Source organism: Ambystoma mexicanum, chromosome 6p (assembly GCF_040938575.1).
Source record: "Ambystoma mexicanum isolate Mex_15411 chromosome 6p, UKY_AmexF1_1, whole genome shotgun sequence".
Taxonomy (NCBI): Eukaryota; Metazoa; Chordata; class Amphibia; order Caudata; family Ambystomatidae; genus Ambystoma; species Ambystoma mexicanum.
Window position 1 is genome coordinate 639,880,559 of NC_090935.1, and position 10,321 is coordinate 639,890,879.

The following is a 10,321-nucleotide window of genomic DNA, read 5'->3' on the forward strand; positions in this document are numbered from 1 at the left end:
TCTGGGAGACTAAGAGGTAGCCCCGCCTTGGGGGTCCTTAGGACTCTTAAGGTAGAGCTCATAAAACACACAATCTGGCTTGGAATTAAACCTGGCTGGCAAAAAGTGCAAAACACACAAGCCCAACGATAAGTAGAGGGGGCTACCACATGAGGGTACAAAGTGGGCTTTCTAGCTAATGGGATATTATAAAAGGACATCAGAATCCCCAAAAATGGAATTCGATCCAACACCAACATAACAAATAAGACACCTCTCAGGGGTTGGGGGGAAGATTACATATATTAGTTGCTATCATGCACATGTCAAAAGTAGAGAATACATAAGCGGATTTGATTATGCTTGTGAAAGATTCCCTAAATCACTTAATTCTACTTAGAAAATTAAACACAGAAAATGAGCTAGTACACAAACTGTCAGGATATACAAGAGGCATTTAAACCTGCAGTAGAGTGAGGGGACTTGACATTTTTGTAGCACTGTTGCTACAATAATTCATACTAGTAATTAAATTGGGGAAAAAAAAAAAATCGGTTCTATGTGAAATTACCTTTTTTGAAGGTCTCAAGAGAAAAAGACCGATTTTCTTTTGATCGGAAAACCGTCATTGTAAAAGGTATTTTTCTCTTGAGACCTTTAAAATGCTGTTTTCCCTTTTTTTACATAGGGGGGGCGTTAGGGGTTTACCCGCCTGACCCCCATTGTTCGACCCCCCACCAACCACCCCAACCTCTCCCACGAGATTCCAGTCCCAGCCCCCACCACCTAAAAACACATACAACACACACTTACCCGTTCACCTCGCCCCCGCCACCCACTTCCTGATCCTGCAGAGCCCGTCAGCCCCTGCGCGTTCTGTGCAGTCACGGAGCAGTCCTTCTAAAGCAACCTTTTAGTGAAAAGATCTTTATTTTGTTCCCATTGAAAGATCTTTTTATAATCTCCTTGTCCACGTGTCGAATCCTAAATCCCAAGGTTCCCACAGTAATCTGATGAATTTTACACACGTTCCAGAAGATTCTGTCCACCCATTTCATGTAAAAAAAGGGTCTTTGGATTAGAGGTAGAAAAGACCTGTGTATTGGATTTAAAATACACAGATTTAGGGACCAACGGAGTGCCTCCCTAATTGAATTTGTAGGTTCACATCTTTAACGAAATAACAGAAAGTCGCTTATACCAGTGTGTTGATTTAGATACAAAATATTTTATTCTTACGTACAAGCGATTTAAGCATTTTTCATTTAAGTCATTTTAGCTATGAAATGATTGTCTTACTAAGACAATCTTCCTCTTAATATTCCAAGGATAGCATCTGACTTTGCCTGAAGAGTGAATCAATGCTTGACTCGAAATTGTAGTTTGTGTAGAAGTGAGCAACAAGGACCTCTGCCTAAACTACCCCAATCATTGAAAAGGAAAAATGTGGTTATTTTACTTAAGGAATTTTTAAAACTGCTGTGATGACTCTGAAACTGTTGTAATTGTATATACACACACGCCAGAGGTATTTTTAGTGAAAAATTGAGAATTTAAATAAATGTACTTGCATGTATAAGATTTTATAGCAATTTCATAATTAAAGAAAAAGGTTGGAGAGCATTGTGATTCATGCACTGCAGTGTACGACGGTTAGGAATAAAAATAAATAATAAAAGAGCACAACATGGCTGCAGTTCTTTGTTGCATCAAAGACACGCTGCTCTTTAAAAATAAATGAAATACTTTTGTGGTAAAATAGAAAAAAAAATAACTTACACATTAATACAAGTTTCATAATAAAGCAGTGAGGCGTGGTGGTGTTATGCAGACTTTTTATCGGACTGCAAGCAGTTCTATTGAACAGAGAAGTAGAACCCTTACCTTCCCACCAATGCGGACTTGGGCCTGGAGTTTGGCAAGTTTCTCCTGATTCATGATGGTTTCTTTCATCTAGAAAGAAACAACATGGTAAACAATAACATTTCACAAAGAGTAAAACCAATGTAAGTAAGCGGTCTTGTACAGTACCCTTCTACTACTGGCTGGTCTACTGAGATTTTAATGCTGAAATTACAAGTGCAATAAGTATTGCAAAAACAAATATCGACATGTCTTTTACATTGTAAAAATACTTCGGGGGTGCAGGGCTGATTCCCCCCCCACCCTCCGCCTCTCCTACTCCTAAACTCTCCTTGTCTCCCTCCCCTTTATCTCAATTTTAACCGAAATCTCTTAACACCTAAAATTCAGCCCTATCATTACACTGTCTTTTTATCCAATATTAATTTCCAGCAATATTTGTTCATCTTTGTAAATTCAGTCATTAATTTCCTGCATTATCACTGGGTACAGGTTGGCTTTGCACAACACAGCTAGGAAAAAGGCATGGGTTGTTAACAGTAGAAGTAGATTCAAAACCTGTGGTATTGATGTTCGCAGATTGGATTACCTGGGTCCTACACGGGCTGGAATGCCTCTATGGCTTTTAGTAGCATTTGACATGGATTGAAGAGGTTTAAGAGAACATACAGATTAATGAGATATTATTAAAGCTTATGTGGCATCAGCTAGGCCTGCGATGGCCAGTGTGTGTAGTGTAAAGGTATAAGAGATTTGTACATGTGAGCTGATTAACAGGGTATGACTAATGGTGGGATTGAGGTGCAGAGAATGTCGAGGGCCTTCCAGGTGTGAGCTAGAATGTGCCCATTTGCTAGATAATGTTGGCAGGGTGTGGGGGTTAAGCAAGGTTGTTAAGTTTCGCTTAACTATAGTCCAACCCAAGTGAGGTAGTTTTCTGGTCGGTGCACTAGGGTTCCTGATAATTTCTGTAGTAAGAGAGGTGTCATCCAGTGGGCAAAGTGGAGGAGGTTAGGTGCAAATTTGCGTAGGGTTCCAATGTTAGTCTCGTGATGAGTAAAGTGGGTTTGCAAGGAAAGAAAGTGGATCCGCGTTACCATTTCCAGTTAGAACTGAGTGCTATTAGTGTGTCATTATGGGACCAAGATTTTCCCACAGGCATGTACTGTGAGAATTTCCTTGTGGTGGATTCTGGGGCTCCTTCCATGGTACGGATGCATAGTTTTGAAGTGGATTTTTCTTTTTTATTGGTCAATGAAGTTTGTAAAGTGCTGGGGTGATGTCATGTATTCAGTTTCATGCTGCTGCATTTGAAACTCTTTGTAATCTGTTGGGTAGATTTTCCAGGAGTCCAAGGTAACGGGTAGATTTTCCAGGAGTCCAAGGTAACGGATGTTGGTGTAGTGAAGTCTTTCAAATACTAGCCAGATTAACTGCCATGGTCTAACGAGTACATTTCAAGTTGGCCATGATGTGTCTTTGAAATGACCAGCTGCTTAAGATTGCTTTAACCGGTGGTTGTAGGAAGATCGTTGTCCATTATAAGTCAGATTTTTTACAAAAAAAGTAGGCAGTGGGCTAGAAACCATTTTGACTGACAAGGGAATTGTTGTGGGTTTAGGGGAAAAATAGCTCTACAGTTCATGAGTTCTGTTTTAGATGGGTTGAGCTCAAGTCTTTCAGAGGTCACCCAGGAGTTCATGTGCACCAGTCAGGAGAGTGCACTGTTGCACCCGAGTTCATAAACAATGTGCAGTCTGCTTAGTTGAAGAATGTATGGCTCATATTCCCCATGAGATCCAGGATGAGGTCATACATATATGTTGAACGGAAGCAGGAGATGTAGATGCCCCAGCATCCTTGGAAAGTCAGGTTTGCAAGCAATTTGAAAGGAGACCGAAGCTGCTCCTGTTCTCCTCACTAGGAAGGACCCAATCCACCATAGCGGCGAGTCTTTTTAGTAGAATCTTGTGATAATGGTGTTGAATGCAACACAAATGTCCAGTAGGATCAGTGCATTAGTTGAGTCGTCCTTTAGCACGTCTTAGATGAGGCCCAGAGTAGATTCTGTTTTCTCAAGGCTCTGAATCCATGAGGTGGTTCATGGAGGAAGCAGTTGGTTTCAGCATATTCCAGAAGCTGCCAATAGATTAGCTTTCTTGAGCATTTTGCCAATACAATGTGCATTGGCGAATCTGACGATAGGTAGTTGGTCGAATTTAATTTTTTAGGAGAGGTCTAACATAGGCTCTTTTGAAGGCGAGCAGACTGTCCACTGCTTGATAGAGGCCGAGACACTATAGTTAAGTGGGTGCTTGGATATTTGGTTATGTCCAGCTTTTAAATTTAAGGAATCGTCCCCAACTTTCAAGACTATTGAGATCAAATATGAGTAGGCTTCAATGGGCACCGTCAGTTAGCCCAGAGAGGGACAGTCTGGGAGGAGGTAAAGTTCTTCTGGGAAAAAGTAAACAAGAAACGCGGTCAGGAGTGCTGACTGGGATATTTTACATGATGTGGGATTGATAAAGCGCACTTCTGCCATAACTGTTTAGAGTGATATGTGCTGTACTGCGCTGCAATATGAGTGTCAGGTAGGTGTGGAGAAGATCTTGGCATGAGGGTCAGGTACTGGTAGGCCGTCACTTTGCTGATTGATGCATTTGTGATTGCTATTTGATACACAGACAGGTTTGGAGATTTTAGACACTCCCAATTTCCCATTATTAGGAGATTGGAGAGTCCATGGATATACTACTGTTGCTCTGAGGCAGGTGGGTGTAGGGGAAGGTAGGGAGAATTGAATGGCAATAGGCCCACCACATCACCTACTAATAAGGTGTCCTGATTTGGATGTGTAGGCCATTGAAGTGGCTAGTCCAGGCACTCAGTAATCTTGTTCCCTCCCCGCCATGAATGCCTATCTGGTCATTAGTTGATACATGCGCTTCTGTGCAATTCCTGATAAGTGCTCTAAGGTGGTGGGGAGTCGACGAGCACTCTTATCCCTCCTACAATCTGCTACCCAGCGGAAGATCGTGGTGCCTGCCGATCAGTGGGCAGACTAGTAACAGTAGCAGAGGTGTTTGTTTAGTTGCCTAAAAAACAAATGTTCTATTTGACAGCTTGATAAATAACAGCATTGCCCACAACTCAGCACCCTAACAGTAACCCCCCCCCAACAAAAACACGATTTTTAAAAATCATTCGCTGTGCTAGAAATTCAAACCAGAGCCCTGCCGGTAACCAGCCAGTGTCACGTTGCACTGTTCTATTTGGTAGGTGCTGGGTTTCGTTTGTTTAAATGAATAGGCATCTTCTTGCCACATAAAGCCCCGCTACATGCTTTATGTGGCAATCAGTCTATTGAACTGAACAAAAGAAATCTAGCGCCTACGAAATGGCACAGCACTGTGCTATTTGGTAGGCGCTGGATTTTTTGGGTTTTCTACAATGGGCGGCTTGCCATAAAGACCCTGTAACGGTGCTTTTAAGCAGGCTATTGAAGGCAACAACATCTACCAAATATTACAGTGCATGTTGCATTCACTTCTCACGGGCAGGGCTGGAGTTAAAATCCCGTGCAGCGGAAATAGAAAAATAAAAATTGCCTTTGGGCTGGTGGGAAGGGGAAGCGCCCTGGTTCAACTGATGTTATGCGAGACTGTTGGGGCTCAGCCCCAGTCCACTTAAAGCCCCGACTATATGGGATTACAAGTGTAAATGTATGAAAAGGTCACACAACGAACAACGGGCGCATCAACACGCTACTCCGTGTTATATGAACAGCATAGCCAATCAGATTGAACTAATCAACGTTCTTAAATAACTGCTACAGACCCCAAGTGCCTGCAGCCATTATTCGTCCGTGAGCCATCTTAAATATGTTTGACAAAACACAACGTGCATCACACAATCAACCGCTAATAAACTATACGCTTTGTAGAACGTGTCAGTCGGCACCACAGACTTGTGATTCTGCTTATTACTACTTATTCTGTTTTCTGGGGATACTACCCCTGGAGCAAAAGGGTCCCTGCGTACCACTGGCCACAAAAATCCCGCACCGAGCGTTACAGCAACATCCCCACGCTGCACTCCATCGTCTGTTGCCACTTTCAACGTCACTTTTGTCGCAGCCAACTTGTCATTATAAAGTCGCCAGCTGCACCCAGTAATATTCCCCCATTCCCTATATGCCTATATGCCAGCCACTCCCCGGGCGCAGCCTACACCTTACCCCAAGCCACATCTGCAAACTACACAACTTAAAGAGGCCAGGAGAAGGTTGTCAATTTCCAAATCATACGGGCTCACGACTGACATGTGGGAGGTGGCCGCTCTGGGAGCGGTCAAGGCCGAGCCCCCCCCCCCCCGCGGAGGGTCAAAGCTTTAGGCAACTGTGAGTTATGCACTTTGTTATCTCGCTAGAATCATGTCCTGGATTTGACGTACCTTAGCCTGAGTGCAGACGCTATCCGGTTGTTCTTAAATTGCTACGTTTATGGGTCCAGGGTGGACCGTGTGCAGAAGGAGGTGCACACGCTGGGGTAAGATGGCAGCAGAGGGAGGGACGAAAACGAGGCGCCGGCGCACGTGACCCACCAGTCAGTGTCTTTTCTCAGTGTCCATTTTGTTTAGCTAAAAAAACTTTATTTATTAGCATTTTAAGACAAGGAACAACCGCACTCAACTGCAATGACCTCAATGAGCGCCTCACCGCACCTGTATTACCGTTCTCCGGCTGTAGAGGGCCTCCCATTGTAAGGGAACATTATTCCATTCTAAGAAATACATGAAAGGTTGCGATCGCTCAAAGTACATGCATAAATTGGGCGCTGTATAAAATACATCTTCTCTACGTTCAACTGAATTGGAAATAAAAAAATGCAATTTTTTTTCCAGATGTAGGCGGCGACATGAGAGAGCAGTTTTTAAAGTATACCGTAACCGTTTAGGACGTTTAATACCTCTGACACTTTTGGTGGAATTAGTTGAATCACCGCCCATCCATTAATCCGTCCATCCAATTCAAGCGCTATGTTATGGGAGACCGGGGTCTCTGCTCCCTGTAGTGATGCCCCTAATGGTGGGATGGCCCGATGGACCCATCACCCGCGCTGTGCTGCGCAGCTAGGAGTGACACCGACACAGGTGTTAGCTTGTATGCAACTGCTGAGCGGGCGACCGTTTGGCTCTTTTATTCGAGCGGGCCTCGTGTCTACACACGTAGCCCCAACATGAGACTGAGCATGAGCCATGGTGCTCGTGCTCGCCTTGCAACATCCCATGCCAAGTATCTAGACAAACAAATGATTAATATGGTAGTTTGCAAACCTTTTTCTACGCATATATACATTGGTGGGTGACACACCTTTGGAGCTTAGTTCTATTCTATGGCATGACAGGAGGCTTCATATTATGTATTACAATCTTTACTTCTGAACAACAGCAGCAAAGAAAAAACTTTTACAAACAAAAAAATTAAATAGCAGAACTAAATACAGTTCACAGTCAATGTAAGGGGAGCTCCCTAATCCAACATGGAGGACAGGTCATCCCCTGCAGGTGACCAATGGGCAGGGACCCTCCCCTACATATGTCCTTTACTTTAATTCCAACTCCTCTTTCTTTGCTGTTGACACCACAGTTAAGTCACTCCTTTTGGTTGTGCCTTTGCTTGCTAGTCAGTAGTGGGCATAATTTATTAGAATTTTATTGTAATTATATTTATATATTGCATAGCTCTCAACCATTTCTGTCCCAAAGGCGGGTGAAAACACCCAATTTTGTTTTTGGCGGGTGAGAGCCCACTGAAATGAATGGCCGTGCAGGAGGCTTGGCGGGTGAGTCAGCTCTTTACAAGGCGAGTGACACCCGCCAAAAGCATGTGAGTTGAGAGCTATGTATATTGTATTGTGTAGTGTGTTACTTTGGTAACACTTTTACGGCTTTCACTTTAGTATCATTAAAATTGGTATTATATGGGAGTTTGGTCGTGTGAGACCTCTGCTTTATTATTAGCGGTTTCATTTTGTTGAGCTCCGCTTCCGACGGAGCTTTCTGGGTTCTCCAGGCCTAGCACATGCAGGCCTGCTGGAAGCTTCAGCTTCAGACCAGACACGCATGGGCCTTCGGTGCTCAAGTGGCGCCGGTCGGCCTGCCCACTCCTGGCCTAATTGCGCGGGTCTGTCGGAGGTCAGACCCGACGCGTGTGGGCCTTCCGCTTCAATTGCATTCTGCATGCTTATGCAGCAACGCCGGCATTCCAGACCTACATGCGCGGGTCTGTCAGAAGCTTTTGCTTCAGACCATACGCATGTAGGTCTTTTTCCTGCACATTATCTGTGGGTTTTTCAGCCCCGTTAGGGTCCACCCTTTCCATGCCCAACGCGTGAGGGCCAGGCTGAAGCTTTTGCTTTAGACCTGACGCGCGCAAGGGGGGTAGGGGGGGGTTTTAATATATATATTTATGTGTTTTTGATATATTTTAATATATTGTGAAATATTCTTTAATACATTTTGGGCATATATGTATTTTAATATGTTGATAGTGGGCACTGGTGTGCTGCCTACCCCTGCCTCACGTGCAAGCCTTTTAAAAAGCTTTTGCTTCAGGTGTAGTGCGGGGGGGGTTTCTCATCAATGGTATTTCTCTAAAAATATTTGACACAGCTACTTCGCCGTTCCAAGGCCTGCTCGGCTTCAGGCTTTGCCTGAATTCTGGTGCAAAGTTACCCCCTCGTGTGCTGCTGAGTGCCACACCCTGCTAGGGTGAGCAGCTTGTATGTGCGCTTGCGCACTTTGTTTGCTCTGTTACGGCGAGAATATGAGCTGTGCGTAAAGAGTTTTAACTGCTACCTGCTGGGTTTGCGGTTATGTTAAGTTCAATAAAAGAATTGCATTTTATTCCCTTCTAACAAAAGTGAGGTTGGGAAATGTTGTTAGACCTGTAGGGGGCCTTCCCTGCCTATCCAGCCATTAATACTGAAGAACGTCCTCATTGGACACTGCTTGGTCAAACCTCATATCTTCATCAGCATTTATAGACCTGTTAAAGAGTTTCTCTGACTCTCATCCTTCCCGTTAATTGATTTCTTCTTTCCGGGAATAAGCTCCCTGTAGGTGCATTAGTGTATCCAGTCATGTACAGGACAACTCAGTCCCTCGACTTCCCTGAGTGATACCTTCTTCCTTTCCATCCCCCCGCCCACCTCTCCCACCTCTCCCATGGTAGGGGGTCAGAAAAGTGAGTTGGATAAGTACCAACAGTCCCAGTCTGTCCTCCTTGGATCTGATAACTGCTTCCAGCAGTCCCTATTCTTTTACTGATAACCCAGAGGACTGGGGTTAGCCGGAAAGGCGCAAGAGAATCTTAGACCCCATTTTTCCTCCACACAAAAGGGTCCGTTTTTTGTTGAAAGGGGGGTTACATTTTACATCCTTCTTTCTAAGTAAGGTGGGAAATCGACCACTGCATGGTATTATTTTGGTCCCGAACCAAAGGGGACAGACCGTAAAAAAGGGGGGGGAAGATGGATGCGTTGGGTCCGGTCACCCAGACTTTAGAACTGGCTGATTGCCTGTTGTTGTGCAAGTCCTGCAAGGCTGGATTTTGGAGAACGGTTTGCCTGCTCGGCATTACTAACGCCTGCATTTCTACAGAATGGCGTAAGTCCTTCGCATGTGACTTCATCCCAAATTGTCATTAGGTAAGGTTACTATTATTAAGATCTTTGCCCCTTAGGGGAATAGATTCCACTCCTTAGACTGTTTCTCGCAGACCTCTTCCCCTCCCCGGCAAGGCGCATCATGAGGTGCCTGCAATTACTCCTCTGCGCGAGGTGCAAAAACTCAGTTTTATCCACGTAGAAGTTTTTTGGCTCTATTGGAGGGGTCATGCAGGCAGGAGTCCTGCTAAACCAAGTGTACCTCCAGTAGTGGGAGGTGTTCACTCCAGCTCCTCGGGGGTTGCAGTCAGTAAAGGGGGTTCATTTTGAGTATTTCCCTCTTTGTCCGTTTCTTCATTGTCTCTTCCCCTGGTGTCCAATAAGGTCAAGCTGGTTTTTGATAGTGGCGGAGGTCAGTGACCTCATTTTTGAAGGGACGGTGGTACCAGCGTCCTTCACAGCCCTGAAGGTTTTTTTTCTTTCACCCAGTTTTAACTTGCAAATCCTAACATCTATTTGTAGTCTATCATCACTTCAAAATGGAAGGGGTTCATATGCTCATTGACTCCCTCTCCTGGCAGATTGTATGATCAAGTTAGTCCTCAAGGATGGGTACTGGGTGTTTCTTGTTTTTTCCTCCTCATCAAGAGTTTTTCTTCAGTTCTTCTGCGGAGCTCGCACTTGCCATTTTCGCTCCCTTCGATTTCGCTGTTACCATCAGCTCTGGTGCTTCATCGGGTTAATGTAACTGGTGATGGCTCTCCTGAGGGCCAAAGGGTTTCAGATAATATCTCCTTGACGTTATACTT

The 10,321-nt window shown here is 44.4% G+C and overlaps 1 protein-coding gene across 1 annotated transcript in view; it reads right to left on the reverse strand.

Moving 5' to 3' along the window:
• The window catches only part of BTF3 (basic transcription factor 3), a 128,025-nt gene extending 121,544 nt beyond the window's left edge, over nucleotides 1–6,481 (reverse strand). The window contains exons 1-2 of the mRNA XM_069627501.1: nucleotides 6,298–6,481; nucleotides 1,864–1,932 (exon numbers count right to left, since the gene is read on the reverse strand). Coding sequence (XP_069483602.1) covers nucleotides 1,864–1,932 — 69 coding nt within the window. The 5' untranslated portion in view covers nucleotides 6,298–6,481. The remainder of the gene's footprint in view (nucleotides 1–1,863; nucleotides 1,933–6,297) is intronic.
• Between the last annotated feature and the right edge of the window lie 3,840 nt (nucleotides 6,482–10,321).